The sequence below is a fragment of the Pogona vitticeps genome, chromosome 2 (assembly GCF_051106095.1).
Source record: "Pogona vitticeps strain Pit_001003342236 chromosome 2, PviZW2.1, whole genome shotgun sequence".
Lineage (NCBI taxonomy): Eukaryota > Metazoa > Chordata > Lepidosauria > Squamata > Agamidae > Pogona > Pogona vitticeps.
The window spans coordinates 57,765,536-57,789,717 of record NC_135784.1 but is presented as its reverse complement, the minus strand read 5'-3'; the positions used below and the strand labels follow the sequence as shown (position 1 = coordinate 57,789,717).

The 24,182-nt window shown below is 40.3% G+C and overlaps 1 protein-coding gene across 4 annotated transcripts in view; it reads left to right on the top strand.

The window, feature by feature from the left end:
- FGD5 (FYVE, RhoGEF and PH domain containing 5) overlaps positions 1 to 24,182 on the top strand; it is a 162,121-nt gene that overhangs the window by 100,353 nt on the left and 37,586 nt on the right. For 3 of the 4 annotated variants that reach the window (XM_020802797.3, XM_072989497.2, XM_072989495.2), the window contains exons 6-8: positions 14,814 to 14,965; positions 15,725 to 15,881; positions 23,350 to 23,437. In XM_020802797.3, the coding sequence (XP_020658456.3) occupies positions 14,814 to 14,965; positions 15,725 to 15,881; positions 23,350 to 23,437 (397 nt within the window). The remainder of the gene's footprint in view (positions 1 to 14,813; positions 14,966 to 15,724; positions 15,882 to 23,349; positions 23,438 to 24,182) is intronic. The other variant, XM_072989496.2, reaches the window with a different exon arrangement.

Here is a 24,182-nt window from a genome sequence, read left to right as displayed (position 1 = left end):
CTTCCTTCCTTCCTTCCTTCCTTCCTTCCTTCCTTCCTTCCTTCCTTCCTTCCTTCCTTCCTTCCTTCCTTCCTTCCTTCCTTCCTTCCTTCCTTTATTCATTCATTCATTCATTCATTCATTCATTCATTCATTCATTCATTCATTCATTCATTCATTCATTCATATATTCATATATTCATTCATTCATTCATTCATTCATTGATTTAATTTATATGCCGCCCACACTACTCAAAGATCTTTGGGTGGCTTACAAGATCTTTGATATAATCTCTCTAGATGTCAAGCTGGATAAACGCACTGGCAAAGCAGCTACCATGTTTTCTAGACTTACAAAGAGAGTATGGCTTAATAAAAAGCTGATGGCATATACCAAGATCCAGATCTATAGAGCCTGTGTGCTGAGCACACTCCTGTATTCCAGTGAGTCCTGGACCCTTTGTGCATGGCAGGAGAGGAAGTTGAACACATTCTCTATCCGTTGCCTCCAACACATTTTTGGCATCTCCCAGCAGGACAAAGTTCCAAATAAAATAGTCCTAGAATGAGCTGGAAATTTTAGCATGTATACATTAGTGAAACAGCGACATCTGTGTTGGCTTGGGCATGTTGTGAGAATGGATGGTGGTCAGATTCCAAAAGATCTCCTGTATGGAGAGTTAGTGCAGGGAAAGTGCCCCAGAGGGAGACCACAGTTGTGATACAAGGATATCTTCAAGCGGGATCTGAAGGCCTTAGGAATGGACCTCAACATATGGGAAACCTTAACATCTGAGCATTCAGCCTGGAGGCAAGCAGTGCAGCATGGTCTCTTCCAATTTGAAGAGACACTTGTTCAGCAGGCCAAGGCAAAGAGGCAGTCCCAAAATCAGCCAAATCATGAACCTGGACAGGGGACAGATTGTATTTGTCTTCAGTGTGGAAGAGATTGTCTCAAATTGGCCTTCTTAGCCACACTAGACGCTGTTCCAAGATCTCTGTTCAGAGCCTGCTACCATAGTCTCTCGAGACTAAAGGATGCCAACTGTACAAAATCTGCTCCATTAAATTACACAGACCTTATGTCAACACCAGCAGAAATGTGTCCTACATTTAGAAAATGATTTTGAAAAGTTTCAAAGCAATCCTAGATGGAATCTGGAGTACTTTCAAGCTTTGATGCCTATTTTTTATTTCGTCATTTTTTTTGACATTTCCCACTGAGGGTGTAAATCACAATTTGACCCCTATTTTGTTCCTTTGTAATTCTGATGCCTGTATGACCTTCCTCTCCTATATCACTGCTACAGGTGGCTAGAATTTATACTAAAGCTTTAAGATGCATACAGGTCAAGTGATATGACCAGCCAATAAGGTCATGCCAGGTGTTATATAACTGCTGCCTCTAGTTAGACTGTTTAGTAAGCAGACTTATTACTCAAACATATATTGGCTTGCTTGGGGCCTTTGCCTGGGACTTTTGGTGTGCTTTGAGGCTTGTCCTTCAACCTTCCAGACATCAGGTCAGGAAGTAAGCTGGCAGCCCTAAATAGGAACTGCTCTATATTTCAAATTACCATGTTTTATTGGCCCTGCTGCTCTGCCTTAAGAGCAACCTGATGTGATGGAGTTCAACCAGATTAACTTTTCCCAACATAGAGATGAAGTGACTGGAAAAGTCTAATTTGTAAAAAATCCTTCATGATGAGTTACTATTTCTTCATAAACCAGCCATAGCTTTTAAAATTTTCACTTGTTGATTACTTCAGCCTGAGGAGCCGTGGTTTGATTAGACACAGTAGTCTATTTTTGTGACCTTATAAAAGCAAAGTGGATGTGTCTCAGAGAAGGTGGGAAGAGTCCCTGAGCAAACTTACTTCTGTTATCACTATCTTTGCCAGCATAGCATTCTGCGGGAGGAAAGTGCTATTTTTAAACATGTTGTGTCTTCTATTACATCTTAATAATGAGAACAAAGGCATGCCACACCCTGGTTGAGAAGAAGCAAAAGGCTCTTATTTTCTTAAAGTCTCAGGAGCACCTTTTTCTCTCTGACTCTAAGTTACCCACCCTGTACCCTAGCCAGAGCAGATTGCCACCTCATTCAGCATAACAGAATCAGTCTGGCCTTTTAGCCAAGACCTTAATAGTTTGATTGATTGCCAAAATGATGACATTTCCATACACCCACTCTGCTATTCAACCAAAAGAGTGGAAACTTTGTGTGAGCTCAAACTTTATATCAGCTGGTGTGGCTCAAAAATAAAGAGTGTGATGCTAATCTAGATGTTTAGTTGCTATTTATCCAGCTTTGATTGCTGTGGTTTAATTAAGAAGATCAACAAATTGTGAGTCAAAGTAGCTGGGCAAAATTAGTTGTTGAGGAGAAAAGAATAAGAGCAAGATCATGCATGTTATTATATTCCATCATATGATGAATGTCGTGTCACTGAGTGACAGATTAAGGAACCACCACAGAGCTAACAGTGTGGACAGAAACTACTCCATCACTGAATACAAGTTTAAATACAAAATATATTAAGCTGCAGTCCTTATCAGGCACTAAATAAGCAAATTACAAGGAAATCAAGTTAAAGTCAAATGACATAAACTATGTTGTAAGTGGATTTACTACTTCCACATCCCTAATCAGTGACCCCTAATGAGCTTCCATGGATGAGCAGGGATTTCAACCCAGGTCTCCTGAGTCCTGGTTCATCACTCTATCCCACTATACCACACCAGCTATCTATAAGAATGCTTACATGGGGGACGGGGGAGAGAGAAGATGGTAATGGCAGTAACAGCAGCAACAACAATAACAGCACATGGTTTTGGAATAGCTGGTAGTTACCCAATTCCCTCTAGATCATGGCCACTGTGCAGCCAGCTGCTTGCTGAAGGTCTGGCACTCAGGGCCAAGGCATTGTGGGAGGGTCCACAATCTGTAGCTGACCAGGAAGCCCATGGCATTTTAAAACAACCCCTTATACAGCTGCTGCAGCTGCTGCCACCACTTTATTAGTCTCCTTTTCTTCCCACAGAAGTATCTCTGCACAATGAGGGTGGTGTGGGGCATGGGTGGTAGGGGACCAGACAACAGGGAGTGGGGGGAGGGGTGACAGTGGCTCTGCCACTATCCCAAACACTCTACTATGTCACTCTGGCTAATGGTGGGCCAGTTCTGACTTGCAGCATTCCTCAGCCATTGGCTACATTGGCTAAGGCTGATGAGAGCTATCGTCCAACAACATCTGGAGAGGTGCATTTTGCCCACTACTGCTTCAGTGGTTTTAGGGAGAGAAATTGTCTTTATTTAGCAGTTCCTGGGATAGCAGTATCAGGTACAGCAATGAGGTTTGTTGTTATGTGCTATTAAGGTCACCTCTGACCCATGGTGATGGCTGTACATGTGACATCACCAGATGGTCATTATAGACACCAAATAGACTATGTAATTGGAAGCAGGCGATGGAGAAACTGTATGCACTCAGCCAAATAAGGAGTGGGTTGTGGTACTGATCGTGAGCTGTTAATATAAAAAAAGCAGTAAAGCTGAAAAAGAATACTAAAAGAATCATAATGCCAAAATATAATCTAAAGAACATTCCTGCTGAATTTAAAGTCCACGCAAAGAATAGATTTGCATTACTAAACTCAACTGACCACGAACCAGATGAACTATGGAATGAAACCAGAGATATTATCAGAGAAGAAAGCGAAAAAGACAGTTCCTGTCATGAAAAGAAAAGAAGAACATTGATGGATGATAGAAGAAACACTTAAAATTGCAAAGGACAGGTGAGGAACAAAAGTAAAAGATGACTGAATCAGAACCCTGAATGTAGTTTTTCAGCAACTGTCATGTAGAGACAAAAAGAAGTACTACAACAACCAGTGCAAAGAAATAAAGAACAACAAAGGGGGGGGGGACCAAGACATCTCCAAGAAATCAAAGGGAAATTCAAGCCTAGGTTATGAATGCTGAACCCTAACGCTAACCCTGAACAGGAAAACTCACTACCGAGGAAATAAAGAGAAGGTGGGAGAAGTATACTGAAGATCTATACAGAAGGGGGAAAAGGATGATAGACTTCTTTGGAGAAGAATCCTATGTTGAAGAACCTGCAGTTCTAGAAAGTGATGTGAAAGCAGTGAGGTTAGACCATTCTGTTTCCCCCCCCCTTACACTTCCAGTTATCCTGAATAATTTTCTCCCCCTTTTCACCCTCTCCTCCATGGCCCAAAATTCAAATTAAATGCTCTGAGGAGCTAGAGATCCTCCTTCCTTGCCCCCTCTTCTCTGGACATTTTTCTGGTACTTCGACCATTTGCTTAAAATAGAAGACAGTGTTAGGCTTTAAACATGAAAACCAAAACAAATGTATTCATACAATGCGACATGTGTTCTTAACTAATGAGATTTGAGCCAGTAACAATTAATTGGAAATGATTGGGACTGATAGTAAGCAATGAGCCAAAGCATAGTTTATTCTGTCTTGGAGTTCTTGGACAGTGTATAAAGGTCTGTTGGACTAATCAAGAGCTTGTTTTGCTAATGGAATCCTTCAATGAATGGAAGCTGTACAGCTAAATGAAAGAGCAACTTTGAATGTTACACTGCCCAAAGCTCTGGACAAAAGTTTAGAGGCATGTAACATCTGAGAACAATAGGCCATTTTTACTTGCAATTGGCTGATTCATGTATTCTTCTGTTTCTTCATTTTTGCCTAACCAGCAGGTGGGAAAGGAACTTTTATATGGATCTTTACAGAGGCAGCAGGAAGCCAAAATGGCTGTTGAATCATTTAGTGTACCTCCTTTAAAACACATATAGTGCGCCAGCCCCACTTGGCATGTGTCCAGTTATTTTGCAAAGCACCTACAGATGCTTTGGAACATGTGTTCTGCTGCTAGCTGATGCTTAAACTCACTGACTGGGCTGTGTGTAAGATAGAGAAAGGGTGTGTGAAAATGTATCTATGTATACACATGCTCTGAGGTCAGGATCCATGACCTAGATTCTACACAGACAGTGGGAGGATGGCGGCCATGTGTTTGCTCTGTTTGAAATTACTGTCGTTCCCCCCCCCAGCTGGAAAAAACAATAATGGATAATGAGTGGGATTTGGGGACACCCGTACTCTGTATAGTCTAAGGTGATTCATTCTTCAACCTCAGTAGAGCTCATTCTATTTGAATTGCAAAACAGATATTAGTAGTCAAGAGTGCTCATTGTAGATGAAAGAACACATGGTATGTTATTGCTTGAACCATGCTCAATTCACTCATTTCTCTACAGTGTCCCATCATAGCCTCTTGGGGTGAAACTATGCATTTCAGTTATCAGGTTGTTGAAAATGGAGCTACCTTAAATGCTAAAAGATATCTATTTCTGAAAGCATGTGCTTCCATTCATCATCATCATCATCATCATCATCATCATCATCATCATCATCATCATCATCAATAATAATAATAATAATAATAATAATAATAATAATAATAATAATAATAATTGTATTTATACCCTGCCTATCTAGTCATTTTGACCACTCTAGGCGGCATACAACATAAAACATGATAAGTTCAAGAAAAATTTATAACAATTAATTAATTAAATGATTTTGCAATGGGAAAAATACAAAATAAATCAAATAAAGAGAAAAAACGGAAACAGGACAGGAATTAACTGGAAGGGAAGGCCTGCCTATACATCCATGTTTTTAGTTGGTTCTCCATCTGGTACTCCAGTGAGCTTTGCTTCATGATTGGCTAGTGGAAGGTAAACAGAGGTTCCATTTGCAAGTCTAATGGCTTGGATTGGTATTGTTGAAGAAGTCATATTGTGAGAGCCAAAAATGGACTGCTGGTGGGAAATACGCATTTTCTTAACTTTTCTTTTAATCCTTACATCTTAGATCTGTGTTGTTTGCATGAGAACATGTGACAAGAGTGATTTAGGAAGCTTTCTTTGTACTATGCACATATGTGGCATTCAACCCTGTTACTTCAATCAGTAATACAGAGTCACATTATTCCCCCTCACTCCCAAAAGATGACAGCGTATGTCTACATTACATAATTATATTTATTTATTATTTATTTAAAATATTTTACCCCACCTCCCTCCTTAATAAAGGACCCAAGGCAGCTTACACCATTAAAAGACAATATTTAAAGCTAAAAACAATAAGTATACCAATATTAAAAAGAAACAAACACGCCTCTGAGAAATGGTAAACCAAAGCAATACAGTACTGAAAACACAGTCAAAGCAGTAATGCAGAACAATCCATTTAAAACCCCTCTCAGACGGCCAGTCATTAAGGAAAAACCTGCCTGAAGAGAAAGGTCTTTGCCTGCCTGTGGAAGGACAGCAAAGATGGGGCCAGCCTGCCCTCCTTTGGGAAGGAGTTCAAAAGTCTGAGAGCATCAACAAGGCTCTCTCCTGTCTTCCCACCAAATGTACCTGTGAAGGTGGTGGGGCCTTTTGAGGCTCTTAACACCTCAAAATGGGAGACACCATTTTGAGATAGCTCAGACTCAAGTCATTTTGGGCTTTATAGGTTAAAAAGAACACTCTATATTGTGCCTGGAAATGGATCAGCATCCAGTGGAGCTGCTGTAACAGGGGGATTATTTGACCCCTGTAACCAGTCCAGGCAGCAATGTGGCTGCTGTGTTTTGGACCCAGTGAAGTTTCAGGACACTTTCTGAGACTTTCAGTAATAGCAACTTAATGCCACTTTACCGGTCCTGATTGTATCCTGTTGGATGCTGGGATCTGTAGTTCAGTGAGGAATTCGGAATTCTCTCCCAGAGAGCACTTAAGATGAAAAAATGGATGGAGTCATGGGAATAAAAGTGGAATCAAACATATATATTACAGTGTCTTCTAAATATACCTTTTGACTGCTTCTTGGGACTAGTTTTTCTTGGGCATGGGTAACTGATACAGGTAATTTTAATTTGATACAGGGCAGAAACTAGACATAATCACACTTAAAGGAGACCATTGAAAACAATGGAATTTAAGTTGCCTATCACTAACGTGGCCTGTGCAAATGACACTATATTACTGGCAGAAAGCACAATGTCCTGAAATGACTACTGAGGAAGGTTAAAGAGAAAGTTCAAAAGCATGATTATGATCGAGTTTGAGAAGACAAAAACAGTGGCTACAGAAGAATTTATAATCTTAGTGTTGACAATGAACAAACTGAAATTGTTGAAGATTTTGTATAAATTGGATCAGTGGAGACTGAAATTTGGAAAGGCAGCTATGATGGAACCAGAAAAGATCTTGAAATATAAGAATTGTTACTGGAGACCAAGATTATCTATAATATAATATTTCTGATTGCTATGTACAAGTGTTATATCTGAAGAAAGATGACAGGGAAACATGATCTATTCAGCATGATGTTGGAAGAGAGCTTTATGGATACCATGGACCCCAGAAAAACAAACAAATAGGGTTTAAATCAAATCATGCCAGAAATATCATAAGAAGCTAATATGTCTAAACAGAGACAATCATACTTAGGCATTGTACTTTGGATGTATCATGAGAAAACTTGACTTGTTGGAAGGTACAATAATGCTATGAAAAGTGGAAAGCATTAGAAAAGTGGAAGACCTAACATGAAAGGGGTTGACTGAATAAAGGAAGCTTTAGTTCGCAAACTTGAGGAGGTCTATTAATGATAGGATCTTACAGAGATAGTTAATTCATAAGCTTGCCATACATTGAAAACAACTTGATGGCACATAACAATCCTGCAAACCACTGAAGATTAGGTCTATATCAGTTGTATTTTAAGTAAATAAGTAAGTAAGTAAGTAAGTAAATAAATAAATAAATAAATAAATAAATAAATAAATAAATAAATAAATAAATAAATAAATAAAGTGATAAAGTGATAAGGTGATAAGGTGATAAGGTGATAAGGTGATAAAGTGATAAAGTGATAAAGTGATAAATAAATAAAGTGATAAATGATGACACAGCCAGAAGAAAGAAATTGAAAAATTTAACGTTTACTTTCAGTTAGCCAGAGGTTAATGTTATTATTATAAACACAACTAAATGTGGTTTGACTCAATGAATCAAGTTAACTCCACTTCTTGGTTTATCAAACAAAAGTACTTAACCTTTGATTAAGAGTTTTCCATGAGGCCAAAGTAAATATTAACTATGTTTTAGGGTGCAAGCAGGGAATCATGTTAGTTCAGAATGAAAACATGAGCTTCCTATCTTCTTATTTTCGTGACAGAGCAAGACAGGGAAGTCACAAGCCCATAACACATAAGAAGAAACAATCTTTCATTATGGTTGGAGACTGGGGTGGGGGATATAAGCTACAAATAGAGGTTGAGGAAATCAGAGTGTGTCAAGCAATTAAGATGAGTCCGTTAGGTGACACACCCACCCACCCATCAAGTGACAGTAAGTCATGCAAAGTCAAAGCAAGAGAGTTTATTATCAGTTTAGTACTGGCAGATTCTGTGGCAATTAACACCATGGATAGCTCCCAGCATGCTTCCTTTGCTGAGTGGGAAAAAGATGTTGTCTCAGCAAAGAATTACAACCAAGTGAGGCCTGAAAAAACACTGGCAGTTTCTAGTGGATCCAAGCCTAATAAATTCTAATTCTTAAAGGGCCTATGGCTGTTTGTGCCATTTTATGGATGAAGAAACAGGAAGAAATTGAAATAGTTTAAGGAAAGTTGCACTGTCCCCCCCAAACAGTTTAAGGAAACTATGACCAGAGCACAGAGTGCTACCCCTGTCCTCTGAAGATGCCGGCCACAGAGACTGAGCAACCTTCAGAACATGGCCAAAGAGCCCGAAAAACCCACAACAACCAGTTTAAGGAAAGTTGCAGTAGAGCTATTCTTAGATTTGGAGTCTGATGGTAGGGCTCTGCTGGAGGATGTAGAAAGGAGTGTGAAAGTGGGGTAAGTTGTGACCCATCCACCCTCCTTGTCTCAGATGCAAAGGGACACATTAGTTTGTGACAAGCTTGTATTTACAGCACTGGCAGAAGAGATCTACAAAGGCAGGCCATTGGAGTCCTCTGCTGGGATTAAAATGCATATGCTTAGCCAAGGATCGTGTCATGCTTCTGTGCTATAAATGTGTAATAACAATTTGGTTCAATTGCAGCTGTGAGGCAGAAATACCGCCTGGTACCTACACTCTAGACTCAGTCCCCCCCCCCCAAACAGTTTAGAATAGAAGAGGATGAATTTAATTTTTTGCATCTATTTTAAATGTAACACAACATTAAATCAACTTTAAAAGATTTAAGGTGGGTCAACCCCCCCCCCCCAGTTTTTTGGCGGTATTTTTCAGAGGATAGATTCGGAGGCCTTTTAGGTATTGCGATTGATCATAGTTTTTGAGACAGCAAAAGCACTTTATCTTTGATTAATGGTTCCCTGGGCCTTTAGCACCTTAGTCAACAGCACAATTTTTTAAAAAAAAACCAGATGTTGTGGTGATAACTATTAGTCTTCAGTTTTTAGGAATTAATCATGGCAAGTCTAGCTATCCAGCCTACTGAAATGAAATCATTCATCTGAGAAATAATTATAATAATACACCAATAAAAACAATTAATGATGAATTAAGTTTGCTAGAGTTATACAAAAAAAGTAACACTGGGCTTTCTTACTACTCAGTGGTCATACTTAGTTCTGCCAAGCAAATTTTGAGTATTTGTAGCATTTTTTATTTGCTGCCATTGTTAACGGATGGATTTAAAATGGAAATGGAAATCAATACAGTTCATGTGATTTATAAAAATCAAAGTACCACAGGAGTGTCTGTACCATAGAGGTTAAATAAATAAGGGCCTGAGAGGCATGACCAGACAGATACAAGGAAAGGGCAGAACTCCATTAGCATCACTGTGTTGGATTTAAGCATTGCTCTGCACTAGCACAAGAGTCAACATAGAAATGCAATCACAGCGAACTGTCTTTTGTGCAACCAGTTGTGCAGTGGAACACAGTAGTACATCCTTTGCTTGTCCTAACACTTGCAATGCAGGAAATGGTAAAATGCAGTAACAGATACATTGGAATGGGTAGCACTTTTGCTTTTCTATGTTAGCTGTTACTTCAGGAGCTGAAACCAGCAGCACAGCTTGAATGCATATTGCTTTTTGCACAGTACTTATAGTCCAATGGTACAGTCTTCTATGGGTGTAACTCACAATTTGGTACCTGAGGCAACCAGCCCAAAATGCAGCTTCAAGTCAATTCATTATGTGAAACTATTACAAGAAATAATTACAACATTGAGCACCTCGCTAGCATTTCTCCTCTTCCACAAGGGATCAGCAGCACTGGGAGAGCTATAAAGCAAATCAAAAGTGATCAAATCAAAAGTATAGCAGGTACATTAGTAAGCTATCTTCCTGTGCTATCCAGCCCAGAAGCCTGATCTTTCCAGAGCAGGGAGACCTGTGTCCTAACAGGGGTGGTCTGTTTTGACTCCTATCCTACTCTACCTTCTGTTCCAAGCCAGAGGCCTGTCTACTGAGGCAAGGTCTATCTTCCCGTTGCTGCCTCAGCATGGCCTGGTATTGGAAGTATATTTTACTTCTTTAAGCTTTTAGGGACTAATGCTGTCTTAAATTGGTTTTAAAACTGACTTTCTTTTAGATTTCAGCTGTATTGTTTTTGTAATTGCATTATGACAGGCAGGCAGGCAGGCAGAGGGAGAGAGAGAGAGAGAGAGAGAGAGAGAGAGAGAGAGAGAGATCTTCCCTGTCTCACAGGCTATCAAGCAACAGGTCAGAACAATTGAGAAAGAAAAAACAGATATGGCTAAATGATTTTTAATAGTCTAGTTCTTCATAATTGTTTGAAAGACTGAAGTCAGGAAATAAAAGGCCTCCATGCTGAAGTATGCTCTTGCTAATGGTAGAGGGAGAGAGACGGAACTGAGGATATCTGGGTAGTTCACCTGCAGCAATAAAGATGTGGCTATATAGCACAAAACCTTGGATAACCCAGGTGGTCTTAGACTGCAACTCCCAGAAACCTCAGCCAACACAGCTGGTGGTGAAGGCTTCTCGGAATTGCAGTCCAAGAACCCAAGATTGGGAACCACTGCTGTATAAGCTTTACTTTTACTCGTTCGTGCTACTAGCTGGAGAAAGTAAACATGTTTCCTGAAAGCACTCATAAAACTAGGAGTTTGCTTGCTGAAAGGAATGTTTGGTTCTGCAACTTGTCAAATCCAATTTATAGAGCTACCTAAATACATGAGATACTACATTCTCGGGTGGGATGTATAGCCATTTCTTTTAGAGGAGTCACTTCCTTTCACAGCACGTTTTTGCCCTACCACATGCAGTGAAAAGGGAAATGGTCGCTCACAAAGTGTGTGGGGGAAGCTATTTCTATTAATTCTACTGAATCTCAGCTTTCAGGGAATTGCTAAAACAGCTGCACCCCTCTCTATTAAGATCCTACATTTCAGCTGACTCCTTATCCAGTAGTCTATAAAAAGACAAATTCCCACCAGGATTAATCCAAGATGCCTGGGCATGAAAATTTTTGTGTCATGTTAAACAGCTCGATGATTTTTTTTTTTTTAAAGTATAAAAATGTTAAATTGTACTATGTTTTGGTCCAGTGAGAAAATACTAGCCTGAGAATTACACATAAGGTACTAGTCAAAACTTCCTGACATGCATATCACCTTGTATGCTTTATATAGTATTAAAGACCAGGGACAATTGCTTTCATTTCCTGCATGAGAATACATTGCCATTTCTTTGCAAACTGCACACAGAAACACATTATCCCAGAATCAGACTATTCCAGAGCTTGAAATGTTGCTTTGAAAAGTAACCAATTGCTTTTTACAGCACAAAATGAAGTAACTAATGATACTTCTTTGTCTGTTATAATCAGATGGTATGTAATGGTCCATCTTATGTTGGCTTCAGAGCAAGCTTTGTTAATGTAGCTGAACATGCAGTTATCTACACAGTCAGATCCACTGTGAAATTAAACGCTATAAAATGTACTTTTAAAAAATCCTGCTGCTGTCAATTTACTCTGTGCACACTTTCATAGCAGAGAATGACCTGTGATTTATGCAGGGTTGCCTTTGAAAAGTACTTAGGAAATGTTTAGTCAAGGAGGTTTTCCACAAGTGCATAATATTAGTGTTACCATCTCAGGTAGCTTCTAGTTGTTTCACAGTTAAATTCAAAGTTTTAACCAGGAAGAGGAACCTTCAATTCTTACATGGTCCCAATCCATCCCATAAACACACCCCTGAGAATTTGCCCATCCCACTCCTCTCTGTAATCAGAAATAAAGCAGAGAGGAGAAATAGACTGGAAATTAGAGATAAAGTCATGGAAATCCCCTCATGCTTCTCACTGTCCTGGCTCAGAACACCAGTTGAGCACAGAAGAATCCCAGCTGTCCTATTATTTCCTATTCAGTGCAGGATGCTGCCATGAATGCTGTGTTTTCTCCTCATTTATTGCTCTCTTATAATCATTTGCTGCTTACTGTTTTAATATGTGTTGTAGATTGTATGGCTTTGGTCACCACCTTGTGGAAGCCTTGTTTAACATGGAGGCAGAAAGTATTTAAATTAAAGAGTACCTGATTAGGCAGTGATGGGGAGATGAGATAGGATTGAGCAGATGATGTGGAAATGTTATGCCTATTTATAAATGGACTTGGCATGCATGCCTAAAGAGTCAGTTCCATGTGTCCCTTAACAGAGGTTTGAATGTTCTAAGATCTCGGGACAGTGCATGTACTAGTTCATGGAGGAGAACAGTACCATTTTCAAAGGCTGCTCCCAAAGAGGAGGAGCATTTTGCCAGAGAAATGGGCAAAATTGCTTTGAAGGAATGAGAAGAGTTGGGCAACGTGTTATCATTCCCTTCATGAATATGAACCCAGTGAGATCTGTGAAGGTGACAGAGCAATGGAAAGAATCTCTCTTCTACTCTCATTGGTAGAGAAGCCATTTTATCATTCAGCAATGGGAAAGGATTCAGTAAGGCCCATTCCTGAATATGATCAGGGTTGCAAAACACACACACACACACACACACACACACACACACACACACAGAGAGAGAGAGAGAGAGAGAGAGAGAGAGAGAGAGAGAGAGAGAGCATTATATTGAAGTTGCTGTTTCTCTCTTTTTTTTCTAGTCCATCTTGTAGGGCTTCAGCAGTGATTTGATAGGAAAATGGGTAAAGAAGGGCAACTAAAGGACAATTGAGCATTAATGTCCCAGCATGATGAGCAGACAAGCTAAAAGACACATTGAAATTGCAAATGCAAAGCTTTCACTTGAACCTACATGGATCTGCTAGTGCTTTGCTATTACAGTTGAGTTTCATAGGGGGAAGAATTTGGTCAGATCTGATCATGGTGGAGAGAGAAGAAATCTGAAGACAAAGAGAAAACAATGGAGTGGAACAATTTAAACGTAATGTTGCCTGGATTACCTGCAAAAAGGGAATGGCAGGCAGGCACTGGGGGGACTGATGTGGACACAACCTTATATACTCAAATACAAATCAGGATGCTATAAGAAGAAAAGAAAGGCGCCTGTACTGAAAATGTAATGAGCAGTGTGTAATCTGCAATTTCTGACTCTCCACAAATGCCTCTTATTCCCAGTTTCTTTTAACCAAAGTTTCTTACAATATTCCAGGTTGCTTTTTTTTCTTTTTCTTAGCAAGAGTTAATGGTGTATCTCCTTCCCACACTAATAGTCAAGGAAGGTCAGATCAGGACAGATAATCATTTAAAAAAAATATATAACCAGGAGATTTTGTAACATCCACATCTGCTGCAGCGGCCATTAGGGATGAGCCACTGGGAGTTTTCAAACTCTGCCCTTTCAGGAGAAATCCTTTCTGAGCCGGTGTTTCAATTAACAGCTCCCCCTCTTCTCCTCTTGGTCACTTTCTCTGTCTGTCCTTCCTTTTGTTGTGCAATGACATCTCCAGACACTTCACTGGTTTATTGGGATACAAAAGAAAAACTGGGAAAGCACTGAATGTTTTTAAGAGCGATTCCATATGGTCTTCAGTGCAAGCAGAAGCTCAAAATGTGTTTCCTCCCCCCCCCCCCCCCGTGTGCACTTACTCTTGTAGACAATGTGAGATCCAGTTATTTTTCCCATAAAGATGCAATTGGCAGAAAATGAGAAATGTTGCCTGCAAAAGCCTAGACGTAGGCCAGAACAAGGAACACCCAGCTGTCTGGCTCAGACTCCTCTCTGAACATATCCGCTCGGGAGGGAGGGGGATAAAGAGGAGAATTTATATCCATGGACAGTCTTGCAGGATACTTGCCAGGCACAATAGAAATACTCGGCTCTTTTCTTCCCTGCACAAGTACTACATAATGTTTTGTTACTCTAAGATGGGCAAAGAGTATTTGGTATTCTGATGCAGAACATCAGTAGTAAAGAACAGGGAGGGTGGACATGATGGTTGCTGAGTCAGGAAAATATGTGGTTGTAAAGAGGACAATGGAAGATATACGCACATGTCCATGTTTACGTGTGGATGCAGATTTAGAACTTATTTCTGAAATATAAATAGAAATGCTATATATTTTGCCTTTGTGGAAAAGAATGTGACCTGCGTGCCTGCTCAGTATCTTACCTAAGTTCTGTCAACAGGCAACTTGTGGTCACTTGTTCCTCCATGTTTTGGTTCTTTCTCTTTAAAATAGGCTTTGAATCAGGAAAAAAGATGATGAAAAGAGAAATAAGATTTTGCCAATGCTCATAGAAGATACTCTAAATTGTGCATTCACAGGATTTCCATGAAGCTGTCTTAAAAGTGCTGGGAGATGAGGAAGACAGTGACCATGAAGAAGTAAAGCTCAAGGAGGACCTGAATGAGATCCCAGAAATCTACAAACTGCACCAAGAAATATTGGGAGAGCTGGAAGAAAGAGTTCTTAATTGGTAGGTGACCAGGTCTTTATACTTTCTTAGGCCAACCTCCATATTCAAGCCTCCAGAAATTCTCAGGAACAATAAGCATCTAGTTTTTTCTTAGTACTGTACTGGGAGACCATTTGCCCCTATGATGGTCTCATCCTCTACAGTACTGGTTCTTAACCTTTGTTACTCAGATGTTCTTGGACTGCAACTCCCAGAAGCCTTCACCACCACCTCTGCTGGCCAGGATTCCTGGGAGTTGAAGTCCAAGAACATCTGGAGGCCCAAGGTTGGGGACCATTGCTCTACAAGACTGAGAGACTTACCTTTATCCTAAAACATAAAGTCTATCTGTCACAGAAATGTGTTAGTATTATGTGGACCCATGCCTTCAGCCCATTATATATCTAGCTACTGAGACAATTTATAGGCATCACCTTCAACAAATTCGGCTCTTATTTAATTATTTATTGGATTTTTAACCCGCCCCTCTAGACCATGTCTACTCGGGGCGGCTTACATAGATAAAACAGAACAATATAATATATAAAATATATAAAATTACAATTACAATTGAACAATTAATTTGAAGAAGATTACCAAGATGGCATGGCATAAAAGGGGAGAAAAATAAGAAAGACCTTTTTTTTTTTTTTTAATTATGACTCTGAAGAATGCCACTTAAAAGTTTAGGACTGGTGAAAACAGAAGGGTGTGGACAATATAAATTAGGGTTGTGGGAGTTTTCCTGTTCCTTATGTGCTTACTCTTATGTGGCTTTAGGGACAAACATCAGAAAGTGGCTGATGTGTTCCTCTCCAGAGAGTCAAGATTCAATCACCATACGGCTTATATTATGCAATTTGATAGGAGTTTGGCTTTGCTGGATGAAGCCCGTCTCAAATCTTCCCAGCTGGATACTATCATTCGAGAGTTTGAGGTAAGGCCTTACTCTGTTCTTTTTTCGCGCTCATTTTTGACTGCAACTCAGTGCATCCTGTCTCTGTCACTCCGTGGCACTATAGCTCAGTGGTTAAGGTTTGGGAATTCTATTCCACATTGTACCTCCTTGACAGGGACTGGACTCCCATGATCCATACGGTCCCTTCCAGTGCTGCAGTTCTAAAGTTGTTGTTACTGTTGTTTTCTCTGTGTGTTTGTCTCTCTCCTGACTTCCTTTCCTGAGGTAACTTTGTCTTCCCAAATTCATATTGGGAATATTATATTAATAACAGTCTCTTAAAATGGCATTAGATAGGAGGTTCTATATGAGAGGTAAATTCTCCTCAGTATAAGCATGCAATAAAGCTGTACCCAAATCTTCCAATAAACATGTACAGTGTATATATAACGGGGTAAATGGAGAAGGATTAAAGTACTGTTAGTCAGTTCTGGAATGACATCAGAGAACAGCTGGTGACCAACTCCATATGTTGCTCTTTCTCTGTGTGATTCTTCTGGCACCCTAAGATCTATTCATTGTAAATCTTGGGATTATTCTTCCCTCATAGAAAGGTAGCGACAGCAGCAATGGCTGGTCCCCGGCATCCACAAAGTAGATTTTGGCCATGAGAACTGTTCCCTTCCATATACATGTAAAGACAATTAGTACTGGCTGTCTTTTCAAGTACACTAATATTTTTATAATAGGAAGGATATATTATATGAAGATCCACTTTTACATGCAGTAGGTGGACATGAAGAAAAGAGCAAAAAATATTATAGGTCAGTGAGATCATTTTCTTCCTGTGCATCCAGTGCTGATACCGATGTATGTACCAGTATGAGCTTGTGTGGCTCTGTGGGTTGGAGTGCCAAGCTACACAGCTGGAAGCCAGGAGTATGAATTCTCACTGTACTTTTTTTGAGGGGGGGGAGAGAGAGAGAGAGCGAGCAGTCAAGGGTTATCACTGGGAACATGTGTGGCTAATGAGGTTAAGTGTCTTGCTCACCTGGGTGGACTTTGTCAAGCTGCAGTGTCCCAGAGCATCCTCAGAAGGGGGTTGGTAAGTCTGTTCTGAGTAATGTACACCTAGGAAGCCCTGGGAGGGTCACCATAGGTCAGAATCAGCTTGACAGCACTTAATGAATTACAGTTTTTACCCCTCCCTCCTCTCATTCCATTGCTGTATCTATTAGAGTGATGGACTTTGTAGTACCACCAGAGAAGAATATTTATAATTGCAGGACTAGTAAGTTTAGGGGTTTAAATTGAGTAGCAAGCTACACACACACACACACACACACACACACACACACACACACACACACACACACACTGCATTTAACCGGTTTAGGTAATTACTCAGACACTGCTTTTAAGATAAAAAGAAAACAGCTCTTTACTCATGGAGGCTGCGAGTTGTAGGCTTGAACTTGGTTACAGAAGACTTCAATAAAGTACAAAGGCTTCAGAGGCTCATAGAAGGAATGAAAGAAAAAGGTTAAAACAGTAAAAACAAAAAGTGGGTTCTGTCAGGCTGTATCTTTCCTCTTCAGTGTTCCAAAAAGGTTATCTTACTACACAAAGGTAGAAAAACAATTGAAAATGGGGAGAGGATCGTCTTTGCCCCCACAAAGAAAAAGGGTTAATTAATTGGTCAAGAGGGAAGGAAGAGGTCATACACAGGCTAACCAATGTGTTAGTCTTAGAAACACTTCCTTCCTCTCAGGTGATCATGCATTAGTCCCCAGGAGCTCCAGTGCTGGCTGCTACGGAGCCCAAAGCTCCCCTCATCACAGCTAGGGACAACACAAAATGCGTAGCTTCAACAGTAAGTCACCAATTCTTTTCTCCATCTATTCTGTTCCCTTCAGCCACCACTGGAGCAAGTAACGTCACTATTGACGCTAATATAACAAATACATTCTAGATCCTTATTTGTCTTAACATTGTGAGTTTTATACTCCATGTCTTTAGAAATGTTGAAAAATGTGTTTTCTACTCCGTGTCTTTAGAACATGCCTTAAAAATGACTAGTGCTTTTCAGTTACTAGTAAGAAGGTCTCTTCTGTGGCTCAGTCATGGAGATACAGTATTACCAGTTCCAAATGCATATGTGAAAGAGCTGTCCTTCTTTGATTGTATCCATGTCTTCAGAGTCTTCGGAGTGGTGTCACTTGTCAGCAATCGTCTGTTACAGCATTCCTAATTTAGGAAATGACAAGGCATTCTCTACTCCTCTTTCTTGCTGCCTTAATGCTGTGGCTTCCGACTGTGCAAATACACTGTTAATGTCAGCCCTAATGTAGATCTGTCTCTCCATTTCTAAAGGGAAGGGGAGGGGAGGGCAGGCGAACCAGTAATATTTACTTCTCTGACGGAAAAGGTTATGAGGATAAATTGGCTGCTGTATTTTTAATGTTGCTTGGGCTGTCGACTCCTTGAGATATGGATTATGTCTCCCTTAGCAGCACATCTGAAATATTAATAATGATAATTCATTAAAATGACCATTCGTCATCATTTGTCCATGGATATTTCATCATCTGAATTGTGCTTTAAAAGAGGGAGAAAGTCTGGATATGCTGTTATAAAGATCTTGCTGAGCAATGCAGACATCCGAATTGCAGTAATAGCGTTGGGGATTATTTCAAGCTGAACTACTCCAAGAGGGTAGGTTTCTTTGTTGTCCAGGTGTTCTCTCTACTGGAACAAAAAGAAAATATCTCCTGGTATGAAGGTAGTATATGTAGACCCAAGACAAAGGAAAGTTTCAAAATAGTACTATCAGCAGCAGTCATCGCAGTCTAATTGTAAAACGACTGGCTGGATAGCTCAGTGAGTTAGGTGGCTGGTTGGGAGTTGGATTCCTCACTGTGCCTCCCAGGAAAAGAGCCAGACTTGAGCAAGCTGCATAGTCACAGAGAGCCTAGGAAGAAGGGGCTCATAAACCACTTCTGAATACTCTAGACTTAGAAAACTTTGGAAAGGGTCACAATATACCTGATGATGCATACTTATTGTCATGATGAAGGGGAAGAGAATTGTCTTCTAGATCTGGAAATGGAGGAATAAGTGTTTCGATCACGTTAAGAACAAGTAGGCTACCTCTGCCACCTTCTGGCTGCTCATTAAGTAACCATGAGAAGTACTGACGAATCTCTGAAGCTCCTCATAACAGGGCAAGTCTCAACTGTCCCACATGCAACCCTGTAATCCTTCGTGTATGCATTTAACATGAACCCCTTGAAATCCCTAGGTGAGTTGAAGTTGATTTGAGCATGCATTTGCTGTATTCTGAAATATATACAGTGTTTCTAGGGCAGACAACAACTCTATGCAGGTGTTTATCCGCACATTATCAGGGTTAGGTAAAGTAAAGGTTCCCCTTGACATTTTTAGTCTAGTTGTGTCCAACTCTAGGGGGTGGTGCTCATCCCGTTTTCAAGCCATAGAGCCAGCGCTTGCCTGAAGACAGTTTCCATTGCCACGTGGCCAGTGTGACTAGGGAAACCTGTTTTACCTTCCCACCGAGGTGGTACCTATTTATCTACTTGCATTTGCATGCTTTCGAACCACTAGGTTGGCGGGAGCTGGGACAAAGCGACGGGAGCTCACTCTATCATGTGGATTCGATCTTATGACTGCTGGTCTTCTGACCCTGCAGCACAGGCTTCTGCGGTTTAGCCCACAGCGCCACCACATCCCTGGGCAAAAGATGGGAGCACATAAGCTCTCCCTCTCTAACTATCCTTACATCACCAACTGTTTGTTTATATCTTAATGTCTTCAGTACAAAGATCTAAACAGATCTCTTAGGAACACTTTTGTGGTGATTTCCTTATGGAACTCCAGTGACGAGAATCCTTGATAAGGCATGGTTCTTGAGCCAAAGATCTCTGCAGCTTGATTCGGCCGAAAGCAGCCCTAGAGCCCTATTCGGATCTTCATGCTGAGCACATTGATGACGTAACTGGGGAAGGAAAATTTGAGGAGCAGAATGTGTGCTTGCCTTTCTCCTCAACCCAGGTTAGCCCTATTCCTGTTGCAGGCAAATGCAACAGGACACTTCTGTCCCACTAAGAATGTATCCCTTTCTCTTAACCAAGAACTCATAATTCTGTCACCAAACTGACATTCCCAGAATTCTTCTATAGAAGTCTTGGTCCAACTTATGAAGCTTGCCCAATGTAGATTAATTTATAAACTAATTAATGTAAAATATTTATAAACCTCCTTTCAGAGTAAATGCTTCTAAGATGGCATATAATGGCAATGAGACAACAAAACTCAGTGAAAGAATGGTAAAAGTGATAATAAGAATAAAAGATCAAAATTAGTTATTGAAACGATGGAGCAACATCTACAGAGTTACTCATGCTACGACATCTGGACAGGGCCCTAAGACTCCAAATCCAGTGTGTTACCTACAATGTGTTGCTGTGGAACTCCTTTTAACTTGATACTGAGCCTGGGTGCCCTGAGGAGACAAACGCTAGCCTACCATCCACCATTTTCATTCATTCCCAGAGGTCCTTTCAACAGTGAAGATGGTAGCTGCTCCTGCAATCTCTTTCCACATGCCTTACCTCAAGTTAAGAAAAAGTGTGACTAGGTGAGTTCATGGGTGGCTGTACACACAAGGCATTGCATGGTAACTGTAGCTGCTGGCCATGGTGCTCTTTGGGGGCTTTCCTAGCCAATGTCTCGGCCTGCCTGGGCCATTAAAAATAAATGCAGGGGAATAGGTTTGTTACCGTTTAGCTCGCTCAGAAGTCGTGGGAGAATGAGGAATGAGCAATGGGGACTGGGGGCAGGAGAGAGAAAGCAAGGGTATAGTAAAATATCCAGGATTGGAGAGGCAGAAATTCTACTCCAGCTATCGCCTTGTCAGATAGCAACACTGGACATACACGCCAGCATCTAATAAGATTTGAGTTATGAGAGCAAGGCAAAGAGGTATGTTTTTAGGGTCTGTTTGCAGACTTGCACGGCATCCAATGGATTAAAGTTCCGGAAGCATGGAGCCATTACTCAGAAGGTCTTCTCCCTTGCTCCTGCTTATCTCATTGCTTATCTCAGGACATACAGGTGGAGCTTCTAATGCTTATCTCAGAGGTTGGTATGAGAGACCTTTGGGTAGTGTGGGCGGCATAGAAGTTAAATAAATAAAAAAAATGAGGATTTCTGAATAATTTTGCCATTCTTTGCACTGTTAGTTGCATCACAGATGCTAGTCCAGCATCTTGGTTCCTATCCTGGCCATTCAAATGCCTACAAAAAGTCCATAAGCAGGATATGAGGGTGATAACCTCTTCCTGATGTTTTTTGCACAGGGACCGATCTTGAAAGGACCCTCATGTTCACCTTGAACTTGAGGGAGCAGTCCTAAAAATTTTACTCTCAGATTCTTCATTCCACAAACTTTCATTAGCCTCTCTGTGCACCAGTCTAGAGGTTAATGCCTGACCCTCTCTCCAGAAAGATCTTGGCTCCCTTCAACCTTACATTTGGCAGTTACATCTCTTCTGTTCCTTTGGGAGCAATTCAGAGTCTTGCTTTAATCCCACTCATGTTGCCTAGCCCATAAATCAGTGCAGCCCTTGTGAAGAAGAAGCCTTTGGTGTATTTCAGATCAATGGCTCTTTTTCTGCCCCTTTCCCTCTACCTTGCGGTGCCCCAGGAAGCAGGGTCAGAATGTATTTCACAGGGACATCATGGCTCCCAATATTAAGTAAGAGATAAAACTTACTGTGTTAATGCTTTTGTCTTAGCCTTCTGTGTTGCCCCTGAGTTCAGCTACAATTGAAGTTAATGGGATTTTTATTTGAGCTATAAATTTGAACTCAGAAGCTGTGTCTGTGTACGTGTGTGTGTTTGGCATCCCGTCTTCTCACTCTGAAAGGTAGTCAAGTAGGGTCTTAGAAATGTGTTTTTAATTGTGTTTTGTACTCGTTTGAATGTGGTATTCTTTTAATACTGCTTTAATACAATAATTTGTTATGTTTCTGGCTTCCTCTTTTTTAAAAAAATATATATATGTTGTAAGGTGCCTTTGGTCTTGGGATATAACTGAAAGGGCAACTACATTGGCTAATTACCTCAAAATTGGGCACTAATGAATTTGCATTAAAACATGGTGACTATACAATATAAGGCTCAAAATGCAGAAACCCAGTGTGGAAACATCTCTCTTTTTTTGTAGGGAATCTTCTTTTTTAAATTCAACCAGCAGGAATGGTTTAAATTTGTTACAATTGGTTTGACATTGATGCTGTCCACTTTCTGCCAGCATGGTTACCTGATCTGGATGAAAGGGATAGTAAAGGGGGTCTCAGTTCCCCTCAACTGAGTGCCCCCTATCTCCAAACGGTTTCTTTTCTTTTCTTTTTCCCTGCTGTGTAGTCGCACCCTAATATAACTTAAAATAATGAATAAATAAGTATTACCTGTTTTGAAGGAAGGAGGAAGGAAGAGAAGTTCATCCTATATCATGTTAGAACCTGATGCTGATAAAACCTGAAGGATTAAATATAAGGATGTACAAAGTAAGGTTTCCTGATTTCTTCTGATCAAGACTTCTGTGCTGTTATTTTTAGCTGCTTCCAAGACATCTCCAATTTATGGTGACCCTATGGATGAGTGACCTTCAAAATGTCCTATCATTAGCAGCCCTGCTCTGCTCATGTCCATTTCCATTATAGAATCAGTCCACCTTATATTTAGTCTTTTCCTGCTGTGTTTACCATTGAGCCATCATGTGCTTTGTCCCGCTGTAAGTCTCAGGAGGTAAAAAAAAAAGGCTACTTCTACCAAGAATACTGGCTCCTTCCCCATTCCCCCATTTCCAAACAAATGGAAGCACAGTGCTAATTTTAAGTTTTTCTTGGAAAGTTCCTGCTTTTAATATCAGGCTTGAGATATTAATCTGTAATGTATTTAGAACGATAGCTTCAGTTGGTACAAAAGCTGGGAAACCACCAAGTGATAGTGCATTTATTATCTATTTTATTTACAATAGCTATAGCCTGTCTTTCTCATCAAGCGTGTCATGGGTTGGCCATTAGACAATCTAGAGAACTGGATTGGTTCACCCGGCAAACTTGATTTGGCTCTGGGTGGTGAGGTTCCCCATCAATTTTAGTCAGGGGAAGGGCATTATCAATTAATGCATCTGTCAATGCACACAAAATAAATGCAATTATTTTTTTTTCTTTTAAAAATTCTGCATGCAGTGGAACAGAACAGGGTTTGGAGAAGAACATATTTGAAGGAATGAAGTTGATCTACCTCTCTTTGGCATTCCTATATGCTAATAACCATGTGTTTGGAGACTGCTGCCACTATGATAGCTTTGTAAAAGTGCCAACTGCATGCAAAGAGAGAGATTGCTGATTATGCTCTGATTATGGATATCCAAGCTCTGACCTTTACTCTCTTCTTGTTTTCCTTGTCTTGAGGACAGCAGTTTCGTGATGGCAGTATTTTGAACGTGAAACATCAGCTCTTAAAAGTTGTAGAGCACATCTTCCAGTACCATGTGCTTCTCACAGGTCAGCAAGACATAAAACATTATACCTCCTTTATAGACTGCAACAGTTAAATTAAAAGGTGTGTTGTTGTTAACTGCAATTGCGTGCTTTTTTACCTTTAAGATCATCTTCTGCAGGAGGAGGAAAGAGAGGTGCAGGGCTGGAGAGGCAAATGAAACAAAGCAGAAAGGGGGAAAGAAAGAAATCCTACTGGCAGAAGGTGCACAGTGAGAGAAATGGTAGAAAAAGAAATATTAAATGTGCCCCACATTGCAGTTTCAGGGTTCAAGAGAAGTCCTAGGTTTTCTAATAAATGAAGAGTGCTGGTTATGTGAATTATAGCACTGGGTGAGGCAGGATGATAAAAAGAAAATGGGACAAAATTCTGGCTGTATATCAAACATAAGAAAGGAAAACAAAGAGATCTTGTTCATTGCTGCACATTACTAATACCCTGTTTTCCTGAAAATAAGCCCTAACCTGAAAATAAGCCCTAGTATGATTTTTCAGGATGCTCATAATATAAGGCCTACCCCAAAAATAAGCCCCAGTCAAGTGAAACCCCGCCCTTCACCATTGTGCAGACACCAGAAGAAGATGCCATGACTGTATTTGAATAAATGTAGATTGTTGTACATGAAAAAAATAAAACATCCCCTGGAAATAAGCCCTAATGCGTTCTTTGGAGCAAAAAATTAATATAAGACTCTGTCTTGTTTTCGGGAAAACATGCTAGATGGATCAGCCATTCTGTGCACTGAGGGTC